Here is a 25,423-nt window from a genome sequence, read left to right on the forward strand (position 1 = left end):
AATTTCATTAACATGTTTATGCTGTAAACTTCTTGAACATATTATAGACAATCACATAATAAAACACTTAACCAAGCACAACACAATTACAGAAATTTCGATCATGTGATACCCAGCTTATAACAACTTTCCACGATCTGTCTGTCTACCCACCACAACAATAAATTGAATACAGACATCGCAATCCTGGACTTCAGCAAAGCATTTGACATAGTACCACATAAACACATGTTACAGAAACTCAACTATTATGGCATCAGAAATCAAACTCTAACCTGGATCAAAACATTTCTAACAAACCGTTTACACAGAGTAATCATAAATGGAAAAACTTCAAAATGGAACCCAGTGTTGAGTGGTGTCCCCCAGGGATCCGTACTTGGACCACACGTTTTCATCCTGTTCATAAACGATATCACAGAATCAGTAAACTCAACCGTCAGACTATTTGCTGTTGACTGTATCATATATAAACCCATAACATCACACGAAGATGAAATCTCATTCCAGCAAGATCTTGACAATCTCGTTGCCTGGTCAAACCAGTGGGGAATGAAGTTCAATGCATCAAAGTGCAAGGTTATGAAAATATCATGTAAACAAAAACCTGGACTCACTAACTACACCATGCTTGGCACAACAATGGAAGAAGTCAAAGAAGTAAAGTACTTGGGCATTATACTTCAACACAACCTGAAATGGGATCAGCAGACACGTCATGCAGCCACAAAAGTCACCAAAATACAAAACTTCACTAAAAGAAACTTTCATCACTGTTCTAGGACTGTCAAATAAAACTTGTACAAAACCATAGTCCAACCACATCTTGAAAATGCATCAGCAGCCTGGAACCCAGGAACACAAGGAATATTGAGACCCTTCAAAAAGTTCAACTCAGAGCAGCAAGATTTGTACTTGGGGATTACAAACCAAAATCAAGTGTTACAGATATGCTACGAGAACTAAAATGGGACACAATAGAAGTTAGAAGAAAAATTCAACGGCTCACAATCTTACACAAAATCCTAAACGACAAAATAGGCATCAACTCAGAAAATTACGTCAGGCCAAAAATCAGTAGTAGAAGAACCCACAACAAACAACTTGAAATGTACCACTACACATCAACCCCCTTCATCCATTCCCTTTTTCCGGAAGCCACGAAATTATGGAACTGCTTACCACAAAGTGCTGTTGACATTCGATCTTGTGAGACATTCAAAATCCACATATAAGAAACCAGCACCCCACAAGGTAAATCTAATCGCCCGGCACCACTGTACTCTCGTCAGAACCTTCCAGTTATAGTCCCTGATGGACCAATTTTGGAAGTAAAGACTACAAGGTACAAGGTACAAGGTAATCCGTAGCTATTCGCGGCCATCATTAAAACCCTTTCGAACTTTTCCAGAAAAGGTTATTAACAAAAACTGTTAAGTATCTCTTTTCCTTTAAATCGTGGAATATTGAAGAATATTAACAGTATGTCGTTTATATTCATTTAGTGTTCACTGAGATGATCAAACAATCATATATCGCATGACGACCGTGCGTTCGCCATATCTGGACTATCGCCGTTCTGCATGGAATTTTTGACAGTTTCCCTCTGACACAAAACATACAGTTCAAAGACTTGTTACAATGTATACAACGATGATATTTCATACGGTTGACAATAAATTTGGCATTTGGAAATGTTGGTTATGGCTGTATTTCTAGTTGTCTGCTCGGTTTGTTTACAGTGATTACGTGATACAACAAGCAAAACTACGGCTGTTGGTGAAAGATACGCCTGTGTATCTGCAGGGCTCTCGACCAATCAGAATGCAAGATTGGCGACAGGTGACGTATAAGGTATGGTATTTGGCAAATAACATACATATCTGCAGGGCTCCCGACAAATCAGAATGCGAGATTGGTGACAGATGACGTATAAACACACATGCATGCATGCATGCATGTACTTACAACAACAACAACAAAAACAACAACAACAACAACAACAACAACAACAACAACAACAACACTAATAAAATTGGTCATGTAAATGCTAATGTCAACATTCTACAACATTTTATTAGATCCACTGCATATTGATAAATGCTCCATAAACACTCCTCTTCACAGTCATTTTCTTTTATCATGTCTAGTCATTTGAAAATTGTGTTATCATCGATGTCTGGATGAAAGTCTTGAAACGTTTTATAACTTTGTCAGCATTGCCCCATTCAGAATTTCAATCCAGTAACCATCTGGGTCCTTGATGAAGGCAAGGTCCTTAACTTTTCCTGAAGAAGAAATACTTCGTATAGCTAGATTGTTGTACATGATAACAGGAAAAAGTTAATAGATACAGCTAGAGTTCTTGTATCTTCACTTTTAACTGCCTGCCTGACTGGACAAACACGCAGGCAGACATGGGTGGGTGGGTGGGTGGGTGGATGGATGGATGGATGGATAGATGGATAGATAGATAGATAGATAGATGGATAGATAGATAGATAGATAGATAGATAGATAGATAGATAGATAGAGAGACAGACAGACAGACAGACAGACAGACAGACAGACAGACAGACAGACAGACAGACAGACAGACAGACAGAGATACATACAGGCAGTGAGACACACTGAGAGAGACAGCGAGACAAACATATTGAGACAGGAACAAATTAAAGGGAAAGACAGACAGACAGGGGGCTAGGGAAGGACAGGCGGAGGGACAGATAGATAGACAGATAAAGTAGGTAGACAAGCGTTAAGCAGGCAGGCAGACAGACAGTTAAAGTACAACTTTCAAAAACACCGTTCCTCAAGCACGTTCTTACAATAATTTGTTTCCTAACCAGGTCGGTATCAGTAATATCAACCCATTGCCATATAAGTTGGAGAGCTTAACTTACCAGTACCAACTTTCATTTGAAATTCAACACCAAGTTCTTCAAATCGTTTACATGCAGCTTTTACATCGGGTACTGCAATACCAATATGACCTAAACAAAATGACAACCAATAATTACGTATACAACGTTTACTAAGAAATTGTCAAAAGAATCCCATCACTCTATCTAGAAGAACCATTTTTTGCCACTAGTCTTACAAGCAATACGTTGGAAAGAGGTGGTAGAGAACGACTGCACGAATAGTAACTAGACTAGAATGTTGCATTCATTGTATTTGCATGTTCACGCATTACATGCATTCTAATTTCAAACGTTTAATTTTTTCAACGAGTATTCTTTTTGCCAGTGTCTGATTTCCTATTCAAACATGATGTATGTGATGTGCAAATATAGAATAAGACAAGTTACTTAGGCCTAATAAAAAACTACGTGGTTCCGCTTGTGCTCAATCATAGAATAGGTGGGGTAGGTAGATTTTTTATTTCATTATATTATATACTTTTTTTTGCATGTGTGAGTGTCTAGTTCAGGTTTTCCATTGTTTTCCAAATGGTCTCTGTGTTATTTTCTCTCTCTCAGATGTACAGTCATTACAGATTGGAAGAACAGTGTTATATATTGTCTTTTCAAGTTGATGCCAGTTTCCGCATCCACTATTTCTCGCGAGACTTCAAAATTTTTGCGATTTTATTATTTTTTTCGAATATAAAAAAAAATGGCGGATCGGCAGTTAAAAACTAGGTGGGGTCGCGTAACCGGAATCAAACAATTATTTTTATGCCTTAGCAGTAATAATGTTACCGAATCCAAGCGGGTCTTTGTTTCCGTTGTGATAATCTTGAACGTTCGTATGTGCACCATAGGTACTGCGGAATGAAACAAAACAAAATTATGCATAAACTTACATATACTCATGAAAGTTGATATCATAACTTTTTAAAAATATATAATTATGATTTGTGACGAGACAATATTACTATACTTTAAGCAACATGCGCATTCCATGTAGCGTTTCGTATATTTGAGTCTTACTTACTATGAAAGTTCTATGATACCAGGTTTCAGAAACAGCCATCTGATTCTGTCTTCCTTATCCTTAGGAATATCGTCCGATTTGGCATAGCCAAGAAAGAACAGAGTCTTATTTGCTTGGGACACGTCAAAGGTTTGGAGTAATCTAAATGGAGAAGATAATAATATTGGGCGATTTCTGACCTACTTCAACAAGTCCGTATATATGGACATTGACTATTTTTGCGTTTGATATCGAAAAAAAAAATGTTCGAAATGATTATACTCTGAACTCAAAGAACAACCCCAATCAAATTCCTGTTTATGACAGCCACGTGTTCGTAAAGTTAATGTTTGAATTGGTAAATCTCAAAGTTAACTTACATTTGATATCTTTGTAGAATGTTAACACAGAAAAAAAACCAACTAATGATAAGATATAAAATTTAGAATACATAAATAGTTCATCATTTACCTCATTCCTAGGACTCTGGTATAGAAATCCAGAGATATCCGTGGGTCCTTAATTCTTATCATCGTTTGTTGGTTGATAAAGTCCTTTTAAAAGACAGACAAGAGACACGTTGAATTTGTCTTTGAGTACATTTATAGTTAAGGAACTTTTCTATTTGCTTTGAATGTACGAATGGGTATATTGTTTAAGGAAACAAATTGGGCTGAAAATATTTGTTTTTTTATGGTAAATCACACAAAATCTCGATTATACTATTGTAGTACTATATACTAACTAAGTCTACAGTGTTAATGTCGATGCATTCCTTCAAAAATCCTCTTCTAGACCTGGCGTTGTTAGAAACGTCCAGCTGAGTATACGAATACTGTCATCATCGAATCTGGATTCTATTCATATCAAGAACAAGTGATGGCTCCCAGCGAGAGTAAGTAGACGTACATTTTGAAACGTTTGTAAAAATTACAACCCCCCCCCACCAATTAAACTGACTTGTGTGCACCTTTAATTTGTACAATCATTTGCATGTACTAAAGCTCTTATTTCAGTCAACATTGAAAAGATGACTGCAGAGTTCATCTGTCTAAAACGTACTGGCACTCTAACCCCGTACTGTGGTGACGTGGCTAGTTCGTAATTCACTCATAATGCTGCAGGTTCTTGTTTACATCTAAATGATTCATCATGGCATAAATATCGTCCACGCCGAGTCAATTTGAAGACCGTAGCGAGGAAGGATTTTAAAAATTGCGTGAATAATTATAAATTGTTTTTGAAAATTATTTCAAATCATGGTTGAATCCCGTCATCTCATAAGAATTTACGAATTTGAGGTCTACTACACTATAAGTATTGCTGTGTACGCAAATATGTATATGCTCATGTCGGGCATGTTTGGTGATGCAAAAGTTAAACTATAAATATACCATACAAATCATGTTGTTGTTTTTTACCTGTGTGCATGGATCGGGTTCTTTGCAAGCAGCTTCAATCTCCCCAGTCGGAATGAAATCTGCCAAGCCAGACATATTAGCTAGACACAGGACAGCTAAGTTGAAAGGCAACTCTTCTAGTATATAGTGCTCAATCTGGGATTGAGTTGAGTTGATTTTATTTGGTAGCGAAGGTAGCCAAGTAAACTGATTGTCAAATTACCAAAACATAGCCTGAGATATTAATACTCCATAGATGTCGTAGGAACTACTTTTTTATACATGAATTAAATGGAGTATCATTTAAATATCGTCTGTATTATGTCCTTGAATAATTGTTATTCATATGGAACCTTGAGCAGTTATCATTAATTAGTGACGTTTTCATTACAAATGAAGGTACTAGATAAACCACTCAAAATCTAATCAAATAGAATGCTGGATGTAGCGGTAGGTAACGAAGGGTAGCGATTTTTTTTCCATTAAAAGCACTGACATATGGTAGCGAAGGTAGCGGTACGTAGGTAACGGAGCGTAGCGATTTTTTTTCCAGCAAAAGCACTGAAATATATAGTACTCAATCTGGGGTTGAATTGATTTTATTTTCCGCCTTCGCTATGTAGCGGATGGTAGCGAAGGTAGCCAAGTAAAATGATTGTCAAATTACCAAAACATAGCCTGAGATATTAATGCTCCATAGATGTCGTAGGAACTACTTTTTTTTATACATGAATTAAATGGAGTATCATTTAAATATCATATGTATTATGTACTTGAATAATTGTTATCCATATGGCACCTTGAGCAGTTATCATTAATAAGTGACGTTTTCATTACAAATGAAGGTACTAGATAAACCAATATTTCACTCAAAATCTAGAACAATTGTTTAAGGTTAAATACGCCGAATTCTGTCGCGCATACGTTTGTGCGCAATAAAATCCCTTAGACTGTGCGTCGGCCATTTTTCCTTCCGTAAGGAAGGAGGTACTTTAGGGGCAGGAATGTATGTATGTATGTATGTATGTATGTATGTATGTATGTATATGTGTGTGTGTGTGTGTGTGTGTGTGTGTGTGCGCGCGCGCGCCTGTGTGTCTGTGTCATCGTTTTCTCCAAAACGACTGGGTCAATTGATATGATGTACCTTACCGTGTTAATGAATGATTTGCATAATTAATGAGTTTCGGTAATTAGGCTATATCTTAAGACTGCGTACTTCAATTTCAATACCATTCAGTACATACATTAACCATATCAAATCGTATGTGGCCTATACAATTTGTTGATGTACCTTACAGTGTCAATGAATAATTTGCATAATTAATAAGTTTCGGTAATTAGGCTATATCATAAGACTGCGTATTTCAATTTCAATACCATTCAGTACATACATTAACCATATCAAATCGTATGTGGCCTATACAATTTGTTGATGTACCTGACAGTGTTCATGAATAATTTGCATAATTAATGAGTTTCAGTAATTAGGCTATAACTTAAGAATATATATTTCAATTTTAATACAATTCAATACATACGTTAACTTTAAAAAATCTCATATGTCCTGTAAAGGTTGTTGATGTACCTGACAGTGTTCATGAATAATTTGCATAATTAATGAGTTTCTGTAATTAGGCTATAACTTAAGAATATATATTTCAATTTTGATACAATTCAATACATACGTTAACTTTAAAAAATCTCATATGTCCTGTAAAGGTTGTTGATGTACCTTACAGTGTTAATGAATAATTTGCATAATTAATAAGTTTCGGTAATTAGGCTATATCTTAAGACTGCGTACTTCAATTTCAATACCATTCAGTACATACATTAACCATATCAAATCGTATGTGGCCTATACAATTTGTTGATGTACCTTGTCATTTGCTTAATTAATAAGTTTTGGTAGTTAGGCAATATCTTTAGACTGCATACTTCAATTTCCCTACAATTTAGTACATACGTTAAATGTAACAGCGTGCATATGTACTATAAAAGACGTCGATTTCATCTAAAGATTTAGGGAACACTTCTCATAATTAATTATTATCAGTACTTAGGCTTTGTCAAAAAAACGTTCATTACCATATTTTTTGGAATATCATTTCAATGGGTAATTTGCATAATTGGTGATTCCCTTACAGGAGGCATTCAATTTAAATCTCGTAGATTTTCGATTAGAATGATATTAACGTCGAACCTTCTAATTTTACCTTGTTGTTTTGCAATTTCTCCCAATATCAAGCTACTGCTTTTTGGTGTGAGCCATGTGATTGTATAATTAACGCAGTATCTCGGGATATATACACTTTCATTCAACATTTATCAAGTGTAATAAAGTATGATTTGTAACAATATTATGAAATCTATAAGCCTACGGAAATAAATTGTTGTTCACGATCTAGCCTACGTGTATTACTTTGTAAAATTGTAGTAACACTGGTGACCTTTACATTGACCTCTATATATTCAGTGCACAGTGAGGGTGCAATGTGTGGTTTGAACAGGGAGTTTGAATTATATCTATGATAGCAAGACGATACCCTTACGGAAGTGCATTCAGTTTAAATTGGTTTAGTTCTGCAGACGATCGATCGTCTAAGATGTTAAAATCCGGTAGTAGCAAATTTTTGAAACGGAATGAATTGTCAAGTCGTCTAATGGTAAAAGAAGCAACAGTAGAAAGGTGGCGTGTACGATCAGTAAGTGGGGAATACCCAAACCATCCGTTGGACTCGATTGCAAGTTCAACTAATGTTACCCGAATACTGATAGAGACAAGCAGACAATAACGACCAACAAGGATGTTCCTTGGAATGAAGGGGTAAGAGTCGTCAATCTTGGAGTACTAGAGAGTAAGATTCGTGTGAAGTATGTCTTAACCATCTCCGTCTCATCAAGTGTACTGGCGAAACTAAGTACGGGGAAGGCAGTGTTTTACATGTTGAATGTAACAACTGCGGTACCAGCAATAACGTGTACACAAATAAAACCCCATCGAAATGTCGGATAGAAGCGTAGAATGGCAGCCTTCGATAGTCAACACTGAAATAGCAACAGGTATGTGATTTTGACGAAAATAAGATGTAACTACAATCGTTGTAATGGTGAATGTGTATATTCCATGGATATCTGACCTCTATTTTCAGGTAAATACTAGTTACAGATTAGGAAATGAATCACATTCTTTCCACCTACATGTACTGTCTAATGCTATTATTTTGGTTACTATTTCACATACTTGTATTTCATTGTCTCTCTGACTAATTGGGACTATGTTGATATATTTCCTGTATATATGCTTGGAATATCTGTAAATGTATAATAATATACCCTTTGTGATTTGAATATAGACTTCCATTCACAAAATCATACCGTTTCAGTTTGATACAGAACGTTTGATCAAATTTAAAAATAAAGTTCATTTTTAATAGTGAAGTAACTACTTGTTCTCAAACGTATATATAGATTGTAAGTATTCTCATTTTTATCACCCCAGGGTATGATCAATGCAGGTATTGGTGAAACACATGTCAATACCATGTTTTCTTCGATGTCACTACAACAATGCACAACCGAACACTGAAATGTAAAGAGAAATTAGCTGGGGAAGCTATTACCCATGTAGCAAAAACATCCTGCCAGTAAGCTCTTAGAGATGAAGTGATATCCTCAAAGAAACCAAGGTATGTCATTGAAATATCACAAAAACAAACACATACACACATGAACAAACCAAACTGATCAATTGAAACTATAAACTTACCAGTGTCAACTTTGGAAGTATAACTCACCAGTATCAACTTTGAAACTACAAACTTACCAGTATCAACTTTGAAACTATAAACTTACCAGTATCAACTTTGAAACTACAAACTTACCAGTATCAACTTTGAAACTACAAACTTACCAGTATCAACTTTGAAACTACAAACTTACCAGTATCAACTTTGAAACTACAAACTTACCAGTATCAACTTTGAAACTATAAACTTACCGGTATCAACTTTGAAACTACAAACTTACCAGTATCAACTTTGAAACTACAAACTTACCGGTATCAACTTTGAAACTACAAACTTACCAGTATCAACTTTCAAACTATAAACTTACCGGTATCAACTTTGAAACTATAAACTTACCGGTATCAACTTTGAAACTACAAACTTACCAGTATCAACTTTGAAACTACAAACTTACCAGTATCAACTTTGAAACTATAAACTTACCGGTATCAACTTTGAAACTATAAACTTACCGGTATCAACTTTGAAACTATAAACTTACCGGTATCAACTTTGAAACTACAAACTTACCAGTATCAACTTTGAAACTACAAACTTACCAGTATCAACTTTGAAACTATAAACTTACCGGTATCAACTTTGAAACTACAAACTTACCAGTATCAACTTTGAAACTACAAACTTACCAGTATCAACTTTGAAACTATAAACTTACCAGTATCAACTTTGAAACTATAATCTTACCGGTATCAACTTTGAAACTATAAACGTACCGGTATCAACTTTGAAACTATAAACTTACCGGTATCAACTTTGAAACTATAAACTTACCAGTTTCAACTTTGAAACTACAAACTTACCAGTATCAACTTTGAAACTATAAACTTACCAGTATAATAAACTTTCATTTCAAATTTAATTCCAAGTTCTTCAAAACGTTTGCACGCATTTTCACATGCGGTACTGCAGGCCGAGTGTCTATATGTTGTTATTGTTTACACATTGAATATACCCAGCAAAATAAATCGTTATTACACTGACTCCTCGCTAATATGTATCTTATATCTCTATTGTACGCTGGCTCAAATTTGAATAAACATGTGTCCAGTTAAAAGTTGTAACTTTTAAAAATTCTTTGTACGGGAAAGTACAAAAGAATTGCACATGCACTGTGCATTTTCCACGAGTAACAATAGTCTTGAAAGTCTCCATAGGGCCATCAAAGTCTGAAAGTCTGTGAAATATTTTGCTCTTTATTTTGCTCTTTATATTTCTGGAACCAAATCAAACTTCAGGAGAAGTGATTTACCAAGTGCACATCCACAAAATATCTTTCAGCTTTGCCACAACAAAATACACTTCCAGATAATATGAACTAAATTTTAAATGCATGATTGCACCAAGACAAGGTTCTGCCCTCCTGGCAATTTGGTCAGGCGACGGCCCTGCAGATCGTATACAAACAACTGTGCTAGGACCAGGCTCTTTGCACGCTGCTTTTATTTCTGCTTCAGGAATGGGTGACAAAACTCGTGTAAAAAGTGGGACTGTAGCGGGCTAACTGTGTTCGTGACGCTCGCCAGATACTCGACACAGCAGTCTTTATCATCGGCGGAAGTGGTTCAACGTGTTGTGTGAACCGATGACAGTGAACGAATAACTTTCTGTAGAGCGCCACCACAAGTACATATGCCACAAATTGCGATGAAAAACACTTTATCAATCAATCAATCAATCAATCAATCAATCAATCAATCAATCAATCAATCAATCAATCAATCAATCAATCAATCAATCAATCAATCAATCAATCAATCAATCAATCAATCAATCAATCAATCAATCAATCAATCAATCAATCAATCAACCCACCGACCGACCGACCGATCAAGCAATCATTCAACCAAGTAATGTTTCGTATACTTGAGTCTTACTATGAAAGTTCTTTAATGCCAGATTTCAGAAACAGCCATCTGACTCTTATGTCTTCGTTATCCTTAGGAATATCGTCCGGTTTGGCATAGCCAAGAAAGAACACGGTTTTCTTTGCATGAGGCACGTCACAGGTTTGCAGTAATCTAAATGGAGAGGATAATAACATTGGGCGATTTCTGACCTACTTCAACAAGTCCGTATAATATTATTAGGACATTGACTCTTTTCACGTTATCGAAAAATGTTCGCAATAAATGATTATACCCTGAACACAAAGAACAATTTCCCCAAACAACTTCCTGTTTATGGCATCCATGTGTTCGTGAAATTAATGTTTAAATTGGTTAATTTTAAAGTACACAATAATGATAAGATATGAAATTTAGAATAAATATTTCGTCACTTACCTCATTTCGAGGACTCTGGTATAGAAATCCAGAGATATTCGTGGGTCAGACAAGAGACACGTTGTCTTTGGGTAAAAGGAGATTGTCTGTTTGCTTTGAATGTACGAATGGGTATTGTTTTAAGGACACATATGGGCCGAAAATGTTTTTTATTATGATGGTAAAACACATACAATCTCGATTTTACTATTAGAGTACTATATGCATGCCTTCAATAATCCTCTTTCAGATCTGGCGTCAAAGTCCAGCTGAGTATGTCGAATACTATCACCATCGAATCTGGATTGAATTTATACCAAGAGCAAGTGATGGCTCGACTCTGCAGCCGAAGTAAGAATGCTAAAGTTACGTCCCAAAAATTAAAAAAATTAACACCCCTCCCCAAATAAAAATGAAGCTTTCGCGCCGTTAATTTGTACAAGTGTTTACATGTATATGCTCTTATTTACTTCAACATATATACAAATTTGAAAAGATGACTTCAGTTCATGTGTCCCGTTTTAATACGTACTGTCACACTCTATGCCCGTACTGTGGTGACGTGGTTATTTTTTTAGTTCGTGATTTCACTCATAATACGGCAGGTTCTTGCTTACATCTAAACGATTCATCGTCCACGCCGAGTCAATTTGACGACCATAGCGAGGAAGGATTTAAAAATTGCGTAAATAATTATAAATTGTTTTGAAAATTATTTCAAAGCACGGTTGAATCCCGTCATCTCATAAGAATTTATGAATTTGAGGTCTCCTACATTATGGTATTGCTGTGTACGCAAATATGTATGCTCATGTCGGATATGCTTGGTGATGCAAAAAAATTAAACTGTCCATATACCACACAAATCATGTTGTTTTTCACCTGTGTGCAAGGATCGGGTTCTTTGCAAGCAGCTTCAATCTCCCCAGTCGGAATGAAATCTGCCAAACGAGACATGTTCTAGTTGAACAAATGTGTATCGGAGCAACCCTTTCTATAGCCTCTTTGAAAGACACCGTTGATAACCAACGCTGATTGGTGTGCTACTATCGATGTTATTCTAAAGTACAGTACGGCCGCCTCTTTAGAATAACTTATAAATAGTGTCGTGGGTTGCATATATATGGTAGTATGATTTTAATTTTTAAAGCATAAACACCAAAATATGATGGCAACACATGTTGAAAAAAGGTGTGGTGACGCGTACATCACGTCTCTGTCTGTCTGTCTGTCTGTCTGTCTGTCTGTCTGTCTGTCTGTCTGTCTGTCTTTCATACAATCATATTCTTAATCAACAATAACAATGAAAAAATACACAATGTTTTCTAACTATCAAAGAATCAACTTTTATTCACTAAATGAGGGTAAGTTCTGCAAATCAATACCAAGAATGCGTGCCTTGTCGTGTTGTCATTTCCTAACTCCGTACCTTGAGTTGTTCATTATTAGTATGTATCTTATTGGCCCTGCAGCTGCTCCTGGTCTGCTGTATCATATTGTGTCACATAATGATATTAAAATATTATATATTTTCTGTGTGTATTTATGTAATTTTGAGAATACCCTCCTTTTTTTGTCCATTTGTGCAAAATACACAATAATTTGTATGCTTTATCTAAAGTCATTTGGAGGTAGATTTTGAATACAACGTATGGTACTATCATAAACAGTAACAGTAAAAATATAACATTGAAATTACGTGTACACATTTCGCAGTTCAAAGGTCAGGGTACGTGTTGTGAAAAGTTTTGCAATCATAGTATTACCAACATGATAGACACTACATCATTTTCCTATATAATAATACAATTTAATTGGGGGGGGGGGTGAGATCAATAGTTCAATGAAGGATAACAAACTAAATTCTTTTAATTAGGCCTTAGATCCCCCCCCCGCCCCCCTTTTAACTAAATTGGCCAAAATTGATAATTGTCTCAGACAGCACCAACTTCACATCAAGTTGTAGTAATATGCAATGCTATGAACACAAAGCCGGTATGAAGTGAGGAAAAAATAGTTGTTTTTTGTTGATACTTTATTTTAGTGCTATTTACTATAGCGGGAATTCTTCCATTTCTTAATTTTACGACATTTAAAAATAATATTAGTAAAAAAGGGTAACACTGTTACCCTTATTTACAAATATTTCTTTAAAAAAATGTAAAACTGAGACTGACAGATCCATTAAAAGTAAAAATCGTTTTTGTAGGACGAGAACTAAAATGGCTCAAACCCCCATCCCCACCCCGAAGGAAAAGAATTTAGTTTTTTTTGAACTATTGATCTCGTCCCTTGATCAATCATATGTCGAACAATTCAATGTGATCAGATCTGATCATTCGTTAGTGGTAAAGTTCCATATCGTGAGACTGGAATAGTTTACGCCTTCACATTGACAAGTGTGGCTCCGTTTATTATCTCGATCCAGTAACCATCGGGATCCCTAATAAACGCCGTATCCGGTACCAGTCCTGGAATAGGATACAAAGAGGAGAGTCATTTCATGGAAACCAGTCTGGTGACTTTAGAAAGATGATGATGAGGATGAGGATGATGATGAGGATGATGATGATGATGATGATGGTGGTGATTGTGGTGGTGGTGGTGGTGGTGGTGCCTATACTCTAGACTTGTGGTAAATTTAGACTCCAGACGTGTTAGATAGGCTATAACATACAGTTCGAGTTGTGAGTAATATCTTAATCAACTACAAGCCTGGAGTCTAGGCTAAAGATGATGATGATGATGATGATGATGATGATGATGATGATGGAGGTGGTGGTGGTGGTGGTGGTGGTGGTGATGATGATGATGATGATGATGATGATGATGATGATGATGATGATGATGACGACGATGATGATGATGATGATGATGACGACGATGATGATGACGGTATCAACTTTGAAACTACAAACTTACCGGTATCAACTTTGAAACTATAAACTTACTAGTATCAACTTTGAAACTATAATCTTACCGGTATCAACTTTGAAACTATAAACTTACCGGTATCAACTTTGAAACTATAAACTTTAATACCAGTATCAACTTTGAAACTATAATCTTACCGGTATCAACTTTGAAACTATAAGCTTACCGGTATCAACTTTCAAACTATAAACTTACCGGTATCAACTTTGAAACTTACCAGCATTATATTTTATTTCAAATTCAACTCCAAGTTCTTCAAAACGATCGCACGCACATTTCACATGCGGTACTGCAATGCCAATATGACCTGTTGGAAATGAAAGCGCTTGAAAATCGAGTGTCTATATGTTATTGTTCACACATTAACATACCCAGTGTGTGTCATGCATGAATTACATGATGTAATCATAACGTTTTTCACAATCACTACATGACAGCATGCAGTTACCATGCAACTTCCATCTATGTATACATATTTGGGTTGACATGTGGGGTAAAAGTTTACAGTCTCCTGTACCAGGTCATAATTCAAGCAACCCATATTATTTAGAACGATACCCATTTGAATGAATGTGACTGTTTAGTAATTTAAGGTTGTATCGCAATTGCCCCAGTTGTGCAATGGCCATAGAAAGTCTTATATTCTAAGCTGGCAGTGTTGTACAATTCTTATGATTAATACACCAATTGTTCATGTTTCACATGCATTCATCAACTACTCAGTTGTGTACAGGGGTATAAAGGACACCATCTATTGCAGAACCGAAATTTGTTTTTTTTTAAAACCCGCACATGTTTCTCTACTTCGTGTGCGACAGAATTCAACAGTCCCGCTTCCGGGAGACAAAGAAACAAATGATTTTTACCGTATCCAAGTGGCTCACAGTTGCCGTTGTGCATTTTTTTACCTCGCTTGTGTGCGTCGTAGTCGCTGTTGAGTGAGAAAAGAGAGAACATGGTAAGTGGGCACCTCTGATTGAAAAGGTGCACAGAGATATATATTTCCTAGAAGATTTTAAAAGAAACTGAACTGATGATTTGAACAAACGAACGTTATGCTTAACGTGGTATACACATCGGAAATTAAAAAATACCACCAATGGCGTTGTAGCACAACTGTACAGTTTTTAAAAATGTTTATCCATATGGTAGTCCACGCTAACAATAAGTGAATGCTGAATGACTATCCAGTTGCCTATCCAACCATGTTGCTATCTTTACGATATTTGCTGTCATTTGGCTGTTGCTATGGGCGTGGTCATGTTGTTAGATATATTTGCATACATTTTTGTATGTTTTTGTTCACTCACTCACTCACTCACTCACTCACTTATTGCAATTAGTTTTCTGTAATTATTTATACTTTTCCTCTTTGATCTGATTTGATAGTTTTTTGCTTTATTGTTGTGTAACTCTTCTCTTTTTTGAGGAGGAATAAAGGAACAACAACAACAACAACAACAACAACAACAACAACAACAACAACTCACTCACTCACTCACTCACTCACTCACTCACTCACTCACTCACTCACTCACTCACTCACTCACTCACTCACTCACTCACTCACTCACATACTTATTTGGCATGTCTAAGGGAACCTGATCAAACCATACTCAGCACTGGCTACCAGGTTTACCACAACGACGATTAAAACACCGCTAAAAAACAACAAATTCCCAAGTTTTATGGCATTTTGACCACGGGTCATTAATAAGAGTATTATAATACTAAACTGAACTGTGAATGGATTAATGTACTTACTACCAGAGCTCAATACATCCAGGTTTCAGGAACAGCCATTTGATTCTGTCTTCTTTACGCTCGGGAATGTCTCCCTTATTGCAATAACCAAGGAAGAACAGAGTTCTCTTTGCAATTGGTTGGTCGAATGTTTGGATCAGTCTATCGAGAATATAATTACCATACCGTGACTATCACTAAATATAAACAGGTGATGCTTAAGCTGTCAAACTTGGTAACGGTGAAGAGGGTACAGCTATGCTAGTTTGACCATGGTTTGACACAGTGTTTGAGTGAATAGTTTAACAACAGTGTCATCATTGAGAGTACATCATAATGGTGGGTTATATTGACATATACAGCCATGTAATCCTAGTTTGAAAGAAGTGGTCCAGGATCAACATTTAGTGACACATTATATGCAAATGTTCATTTCCAGTTGTTTATTTATTTATTTACTTACTTATTCATTTATTTCCAATTGAATGTGTCAGTAGATGTACACATAATATAAAAAGTAATAGAATAATAGACACCCAACATGTATAATAAACAATTCAAATTTAAGAATTTGAAGTGGTACACACATCAAGAATATGTCAACGTATTTACATTTATTCTCGTTTTTAGCACATCGTTTTCATACAGCCGTCAGTGATTGGCTTAGATCAAGTCACGTGGTATAGAAAAATGCGCCATAGTGACCTCAATTTGCATGGAGCGAGCCACTAGTCGTATTCTACTGATTCTTTTTTCCCTGGGGAACTGTTCTTGTAGGATGGGAGTCTTTTCGGTGATTTGCTTTGACCATGGAATGAATATGTGCCTGAGAATATGATGTGTTATAATACACTTATTGCCTTGCCTTATTTGGGCACTAGTAGACGTCATATTAACCCTGTGCTGTCATGTAGCACTGAACTACTAGTATTTCCCTCGACTTTCAGCCTTGGGGAAAACAGTTGCTGCTGTAGAACACCACCATGGTAATATACGTCTACTAGCCAGGTAAAAGTGTATCATAACAATTCTGATAAACAAGGCATTTACACCCAGTGAAATGTACCTACCTCATGCCCATGACTCTTGTGTAGAAGTCCAGGGACCTTTTGGGTTCTTTGATCCTGATCATAGTTTGTTGGTTGATGAAATCCTAAAAAAAATACAATTAAACAGTAACAACAACTCATTCCAAACACAGTCGTCAGCCATTTAAAGAAGGCATACCTTTAGTTATAAATTCAGTGTTGTGTTTGGTTAATATGCATGTAACGATAGTCTGACAACCGGTTCGGGTGATAAAAATACAAATGTCAATCAAACTAATAGCTTCCACCCACTAATCCGTTTTGAAAGATTATGCTCAGTCATTTTGAAATCTTTTAAGAGACAACTATTAAATGATGTTGTAGAGTTTGCATAATTAAAAAAGTGTGTATCCACATGCCATGCAATCCATCGCTTATGTTAGCTATGCAATATACATCATATTCCGCTGTTGCTATGGGCATGGTCTTGTTGCTAGGTATATGTGTTCATTTTTACAATGTTTATCCACATGCAAAGCCATCCCTTAAGTTATCTATGCAATATACATCGTATTTTCGATGTTGCTATAGACATGGTCTTGTTGCTAAGCATACATGTGTCCATATGTGGAATGTTTATCTACATGTCAATCCATCTATGCAATACACATCGTATTTTCGCTGTTGCTATATACATGGTATTGTTGCTAGGCATACATGGGTTCGTTTTTGGAATGTTTATCCACTTGCCTATCCATCCCTGTTGTTATCTTAGCTAGCCATGAGCATAATCATTATGGATGTCGTCTTGTTACTAGACAAATTTGCATGCATTTTTGAATGTTTAATAATTTCCCTTCCCAATAATGTTGTTACCTTTGCAAAATATACTGGCATTCGAGTGTTGCTAAGGGCGTGGTCATGGTTGCTAGGACCAGTTGTGTCAAATGATTTTGTACAGCTTCTACAGATTGACACATCTGCAAACATGCTCATCAAATTTCAGCCCCCATTCACCAAGTAATTTTTGAGATATAAGTTTTGACCAAAACTAGCGCCAGTGGCGTTGTAGCACAACTGTATTGGCTGTTGGTCATGGTCTTGTTGCTAGGGAAATTTGCAAACATTTTTGGGGATCTTTATTAACTTGACTACCCTTCCCACTTTTCAATATAGACCATCATTTAGCTGTTGCTATGGGCGTAGTCCTGTTGCTAGGCACATTTGCATACATTTTTTGAATCTTTAGTCATTTACCTACCCAACTCTGTTGTTATCTTTGTAATATGTATCGTCATTTCACTGTTGCTAAGGGCGTGGTCATGGTTGCTAGGGCAATTGTGTCGAATTGTTTTCAACAATAACTGCAGAATAATACCTCCAGAAACATCCCCAAGTTTCAACTCATTCACCATGCAGTTGAGAGAGACACATACATTTTACCAAGCATATAGCACTACTGGACCTTACAGTTCAGTTGTGCTAAAAAAAAAATAAGTATCCCTAACCTAATTTCATTTTTCTTACACAAAAATAATACTTTTGATTCAAACCATTGATCACCTGTGCTGCTATCATTTTCATTTGAACTTAATAAAATCCCCAAGAGAAAACACTTTACCAGTATTATTTTTAGCACTATTAGTGCTATAAATTGCACTACCAGGATGTGTATATGAACTTATCCCAGTGATTACATGTAACATTATATAATATACCTCATACGCTACACTGAGAACAATTTCTCCGGATGCCAATAGTACTTTTTAAACTACCTAAGTTCGGTTGTGTTAACAGTTCATATACATCGCATTATCATGTGTATGATGAATTGTTAGACGTGCTACGTCATGCCTCACACTACTATAATATATGCTGTAGTGACTACTACTATAGTGGCCTGGGCTAATATCAATTGCAAAGTGGGCCATGTACGGGTCAAAAGGGTTCAATGACTTTCTTGGTTCGCCAAGGCATCAGTTCTACATGGCCGAATTCCTATTGAGGTAATATGGCGTACTTTACAGGGCATGCTGTATTTTCGTCTTGTTAGCTTGTCTAAGCTGTTTTTAAAAATATTTTATACACCCTGGTAATGTAAAGCATGTTGATAATGTGATTCTGTGAAGCTGTTCTGATGAAGCTGGTAAACATCGTCCTTGTCAAGTTTTCAACAATACGGAGGTCATTTGGGTACGCTTTGTGTGTTGTTAAATATTGCTATGGCTGAATGAACTGAGACCAAAAGCATATCAATGGACACTCTGGCCTAGAGTCAGTCTAATACATTTCAAGAATAGTTGACCCCGACTGCATTTTAATTTATCCAAGGTGAAAGAAAGGTTTAAAACATTCTTCAAGCTACAACCATCATTACATTAATTGCCCTTTTGACCATCTATCCATATATGCTATGCCGTTACGACTAATGATTAACACATTGTTGTGATATGATAGCTGAGTTTAATGTTTAGCAGATGCAATTTCTCTCCACAAATAAAGATTTATACGAGACAATATTTACCTTGCAAGCGTCTTCTGGTTCTTTGCAACAATCCTCCACCTCTTTCTCTGTCATGTAACACCCGGCTGGAGCAAACATGTTGACAATTTTTTTTGTGTGTGTAGAACTGATAAAGGGTACTGGCTAAATTCAGTGATACAGAACCACAACAGTGAATTCACCACGGATTCAATAAGCCGCTGCTCCTTCACTACAGCTTAGATATAAGCAGAGCCGTATCACTCACGACACAGATCCTTCCGCCTATAACTATAACCATGGCATACACGGTCAACCTACTCACTTTCCTAAAAATAATAAACACAATCAAAACAGGGAAGATAAAACAGACAGTTTATAACGAAAAAAATCACAGAAACGCCGTATCTGTGTTTTTCAAAATTTTAGATCCCCAGTCGACAGAGTTGTCTCTGGAACTTTTTATTTGAGGGGAGGCCTCATACCCATCACGTCGTTCCCTCTCTTTATACAGGTTGATTTCGGTCAAAGTTCGTGGGGAACAGTGCAGTGAGGACCATAGAATACAGACTCATATATATCGTGAATGAATTTTGGTAAAAAATCTCAGTTGTTGTTGTTTTTGTTGTTGTTGTTGTTGTTGTTGTTGTTGTTGTTGTTGTTGTTGTTGTTGTTGTTGTTGGACTTGTGTCAGAAGCCTGTTTGAAACATGTTCAAGTTCATTGTGGAGAAAGGTTTTAAATAACGATATTGAAGATATTGCCTATAGAATATTATGCATACTCAGCCTTTGAAAAGAGCATGGACGCAGTTTTAGTGAAGCAATTTTATTTGATTATGTTCACACAGTATTTGTTTTAAGCTTTTCTTTACCTTTGTAGTAAATAGAAGGGTTTTCTTTTCCCCTTCTCAGAGTCTTTGCTTTGATAGTTCTCTTTTCTCCCTGGATTATTTTACCTCCTGCTAGGAAGTGAAATATATGTTTTCCTTATATAACAATTTAAAAACATAACGTAACTACTGAGCCAGCAAATGTAACAGAGGCTTTGTGAATCAATTATAATTATATGACAAGGGATCATAGGGTGACGTCATTCTCACCATGCGATCCGTCATCGTACTGCCGGGAAACAGGTGAAACTGGCCAACGGGAAGATTTGTGGTTTCCAGTAATTGTATTATGTTGTTGTTGTTGTTGTTGTTGTTGTTGTTGTTGTTGTTTGTTGTTGTTGTTGTTGTTGTTTCCGACCAAAAATGCCCCCACCCAAAAATAAAAATTGAGGAGGGTGCTTTAAGTGTTAATTCTTATCTGCCGCCCACTGTACTAGTAATGAAAGATATCAGCCCTCCTTCCCTCCCTCCCACCGGGTTTAATTCAACTGCCAACCCAATATTAATTGTGAATGATTTCCCCACTCCCCACCAGGAAAACATGTGTTTTCCACTAACAAACATTTCCTAGTATAACAGCACCTCCCCCATAATAAATTCCTCTTAATTCCCTTCCCACTGTAGCAAAATCAGGACTTTCTCGTCACAAGTCTTCGGCCATCCCGCTACCAATCGAAAAAAAAAGATGCCCGCCTTGTGAAAAATTGCGTAAGAACAGGTTTTTGCAAGATCAGCTTCATTGACTGCACCTGTAGAAAGGTCAAAGAAAAGAAAATGGTACGTTTTCTCTAACTTCCTCACTTTCCCAGTGCATTGTTGGCTGCAGAGATGAAATCTAATGGAGGTCATTTGAAGGACAACCTTGCTACTCAATCTGATTAAAATCCGATGTGGTGAAAGCGGCTAGATGTCCTTACCTCTATTCATCACGCGTTACGTTTGTTTTGTTCGGAGTGATCGCCGCCTTCCCACATCTGAACCGGTGTAAAGGCGGCGATCACTCCGAACAAAACAAACGTCACAACACGATGAATAGAGGTAAATAAGGACATCTAGCCGCTTTCACCACATCGGATTTTAATCAGATTGCCTTGCTACTGTACGTATTGCCGAGTCATCCGCCTTAAAGTTTATTACCAGGGGGTGACCTCCCATATCGTCTATGTGCACACCTATCTTACCTTACTACTGGTGTGTCAGCTTTGTCGTCAAGACCCGCTCAATAGACAGGCCGGAATAGACCTGTGAATTATCTTGATAAATGCTTAGCAACATACACTTTTTAAGTTCGTGACATATATACCGTACATTTTGCTATTCTTAGCCATTTTATTTCACTCTAAATCAATCATGACAGATATACTTCAAATTAAAAAATGGAATACAGAATCTTTTTTGAATCCCTAAATTGAACTAGTACAGAATTGACACGAGGTCGGAGAATACTAAATGCTGTAGTATTAACCCTCCGGAGTAACCTTGGATGGGAGGACAAGTGTAACATATATGATACGTTCAATGTCAGCAGTTCCTAGACCAGTCTACAGTATGCTGATTCACGGTGAGTGAAAGGAAACACGGGGGTACTCTCACCTAGAATGGAGTCAGTTTTTTTTCCTCCAGTGGTCACAGCAGCGAGTTCATTATTTGCTCCACAGAATAAAAACAAAGGAAATGCAAGTAGTAAAATAGGCAACGATAATCTCTTCCCCCCCAAAAAAAACAAACAAAACAAAACAAAACAAAAACCCCACAATTTACAATTGTAACATATTTATTTCTTATCACCACTAAAACACGTGGAAATGCATAATGATAATTAAAAATGTCATTTGACGTCGAACCTTTAGGCTTATCGAAAAAAAAAACAATTCTGGCAAGTTACATCTTCTAAGTTCTAGGTCTGCCTAATCATTCAAATGTGAATTCTAACGCCCTCCTGTAAATCTACACTCAGGGTCAGACGAGTTGGGGACAAGTATTAATGTCAGCGGAGGGATACAAACCGGTGTATTTCAGATATAAGTCATGGTCCTATTTACGGCATTATAAATGGGTCGTGGCTTACATCTGTACGATATGCGTAGCTTTTGTATTTAAACAAAACTAACGAAAGCTTTTGGAATACAGTTGTTTTTCATGAAAAAATCACAATACGTCGATTGAACTCCAGTCGTCTCAGACGAGTCTACTAGTAGATTGATGAGAAAGCTCGTTACCATGGCTACCTATTCTAGCATAGTAAATCTATTCATTTGAGCGAGTCTTTCATTTTCCCCTATTAGTTCATTTCAATGCTTTAAATGTATTCTTTCATTTAACCTTCGTATTAATCACATGGGTGTGCTATGACTTGCACAGCAGAGCGGTGTAATTTACATGTAATCAGGTCGTGAGAAATCGCAGACCCCTACTGGTACGGCATGACAAGCATACGTGTTCAAGAATCACTCAGTTGTAGCAGTATACATAATCAACGAGAATGAGAACTTTTTCACTGTAAGAAGTATGGTCGCTAGAGATTTCTAGCCAGTCAATATAGATGGCGGCTGTCTACTACATAATATCATTTTATACACCATACTAGTACTTGTACACCCGCGGCGTGATGCTCTAAATATAGGGTAGAGTTTAGAAACTCTGCATTTGTACTCTTTTTGATATAAAATTTTACAATATCCAATGTACATACATGTAGATATATACTGTGTCACGTTAATGGATTAATGCGTTCTAGTGGAATGTGACCTCTTACCCGATATCTAAGTTAGACGCTGCATGACTGGCTCATGCAATATGTGTTCGTGATCGGCCTATCTAGAGCTATCATACAAAAAACAAAATTACGAAAAAGTAACAATTTACAAGAAGGCAACGTTAACGTCATGGTAAAGATGCCTTTTTCAATCGAGATCTCGTTTATTTCGTTAATCGCCATAGTAAATATGTATGTATATATACATATATATACATATATATATATATATATATATATATATATATATATATATATATATATATATACATATATATATACATATATATGTATATAGATCGCTCGAAGCGTGAAACACTGAGTAACGACTTATTACATCCTTATTTACATCCTTATTCTTTTTGAATTAAGTCTATAATGTTCTGCTACTAATATTTGCATCGAGCACTGTTCTCTCCAGCGAGACACTTACATTCATATGTATGTATATCTCTCTCTATATAATGATGTGTGCATATTATGCAGTAAAATTACAAAGTTTTCAGAGTACTGGAAGTAAGAAAGGGTGCACCCTTACAGAAAATCGCTGGGAGGAATTCCCAGCACAAAAATATTTTTAAAAAAAAAGAAAAAAAAAGAAAGGGTGCACCCTTACACGAAAAAGGAAACTGTTAATTTTTCTCATGTGGCAGGCAACCGATCTTTGATATATTCAGTTACATGGTTAGGCCAAACGGTTTCTATGGTTACTCTGATGTTGTCTCTGTTTTTTAGTTCGTTAATGTGGTTTCGTCTGATTTCGTCAATGTTCATAGTTATATTGACCTTTTGGAATGCATTAAAAGCTGCTGAATATATAAAATACAAAAGTTGGTCACTTTTTTGGACGGTTGAGTGAGTAACCTTTTGTAACCTGTAGTAGGGCGAGCAGCTGTCTTGTTTTAAATCATTCATAGGATTTTGTAATTAAAAAAAATGAATTTTTCATTATCTGTACATGGCATAATTTCTTTCAAAGAGAAATTAACATTATTGTTTTCAGCAGAGGTGAAATGAATCCCGATAGTTGTAGGTTACGACCTTTCAACTTCGCAGTAAAATTTATTCATTTTAGCTATTTATAATTTGCATTAATCGGCATTATATTTTATATACATATCACTTTTCTTACCAGAACTACTCGACGTGTGTTTGTTGCTATGGATACACCTGCCACCGGAACTAGTGGAAATTGAATTCTTTGAACGCCTGGGTGGATTTTTTGTTCCTTAGAATTATTAAGCTAATCGTTTGAGGCCTTTCTCGTTGAAATGTAATGATATTTCTGCTAACCTAGAGAGTGTTGAACTCTTAGCAGAGTCAAAGTTTAACAGTCACAATACTTCACCAGATCTACAACCGTATTATATGTAAAAATTGTCAAATTGGTATTACACATTACAATTACTTCCATGCGTATTGAGAATATGACGGAAATCGGACCGACACACGAGAGAAGGGAAGATAACCCCCCCCCCCCACACCGAAGATTATTTGTATATATATACACAATGTAATCTTGCTAATGTTTCATATAGGAGCACTATGGGATAGTGAATTGGTGGGTAAGTTCAGTATGAATGACAAATTAGTACATCTAATATTGTCATTTCCGCACTGGCATGGCAAGATACCCGAACCGTATTTTGGGATCGAATATGTATATAAATAAAACTGATGTTTATAACATCTGTGACATCCATAGAGTTCACTAATAACAACTGCATTTAATAGTTCTGATTATAGGATTAAAATTAATTAATTGTGGATAGTGCAGAGCTATAAATAAAGTTGGCCCAGAACAAATTAAAGGAATTAAATTACGGAATCATTATCGCCAACCATACATTTCTAACCCAGCTAAACTCCTCTTCATAGATGGGTCTCCAGTTCTGTCAAACTTTGACATAACTGATCTGAAGACTCACCGATGAAGTGAGCCCTGTATCCTTGAATTATTTGAGTCAGAAACGTATGATTCGTAATATATATATTTAGACAGAATCTCAGTGTAAAGTTGCTCCGATCCACTAACATGAGAATTTGATACTACAACTCTGTCCTTTTAGTGTGAACTAGATGCATGTATAATTGGTACCAGGTATACATGGACATCGTGACAGTAGTACGTCGATCTAAACAAAAATAACATAGCCTGTATAATTGCTGTCATCACTCTCAAACTAATTATGTTAACGT

The 25,423-nt window shown here is 36.3% G+C and overlaps 1 protein-coding gene across 1 annotated transcript; it reads right to left on the bottom strand.

The window, feature by feature from the left end:
• Nucleotides 1–2,202: 2,202 nt before the first annotated feature.
• Nucleotides 2,203–19,838, bottom strand: LOC144444124 (uncharacterized). The gene is made up of 14 exons (XM_078133529.1): nt 19,621–19,838; nt 17,139–17,221; nt 16,090–16,230; nt 15,192–15,256; nt 14,543–14,632; nt 13,775–13,862; nt 11,413–11,505; nt 11,049–11,148; nt 5,340–5,525; nt 4,390–4,472; nt 3,940–4,080; nt 3,705–3,769; nt 2,904–2,993; nt 2,203–2,288 (listed from the first exon to the last, which is right to left on the bottom strand). The coding sequence occupies exons 1-14, from the start codon at nt 19,696–19,698 to the stop codon at nt 2,203–2,205; spliced, it is 1,389 nt and encodes a 462-aa protein (XP_077989655.1). The 5' UTR covers nt 19,699–19,838.
• Between the last annotated feature and the right edge of the window lie 5,585 nt (nt 19,839–25,423).

Source organism: Glandiceps talaboti, chromosome 2, assembly GCF_964340395.1.
Source record: "Glandiceps talaboti chromosome 2, keGlaTala1.1, whole genome shotgun sequence".
In the NCBI taxonomy this organism is placed as follows: Eukaryota; Metazoa; Hemichordata; class Enteropneusta; family Spengelidae; genus Glandiceps; species Glandiceps talaboti.

What these genes read in the sequence shown, in the direction of transcription:
- LOC144444124 (XM_078133529.1), bottom strand. Translation starts at nt 19,698, where the DNA reads ATGTTTGCTCCAGCCGGGTGTTACATGACAGAGAAAGAGGTGGAGGAT. An exon ending in GGATGTATTGAGCTCTGGTA is followed by an intron (nt 15,257 to 16,089) that starts GTAAGTACATTA and finishes CTCACTCAACAG; the next exon opens with CGACTACGACGCACACAAGC. An exon ending in AACCCGATCCATGCACACAG is followed by an intron (nt 4,473 to 5,339) that starts GTAAAAAACAAC and finishes GTCTTTTAAAAG; the next exon opens with GACTTTATCAACCAACAAAC.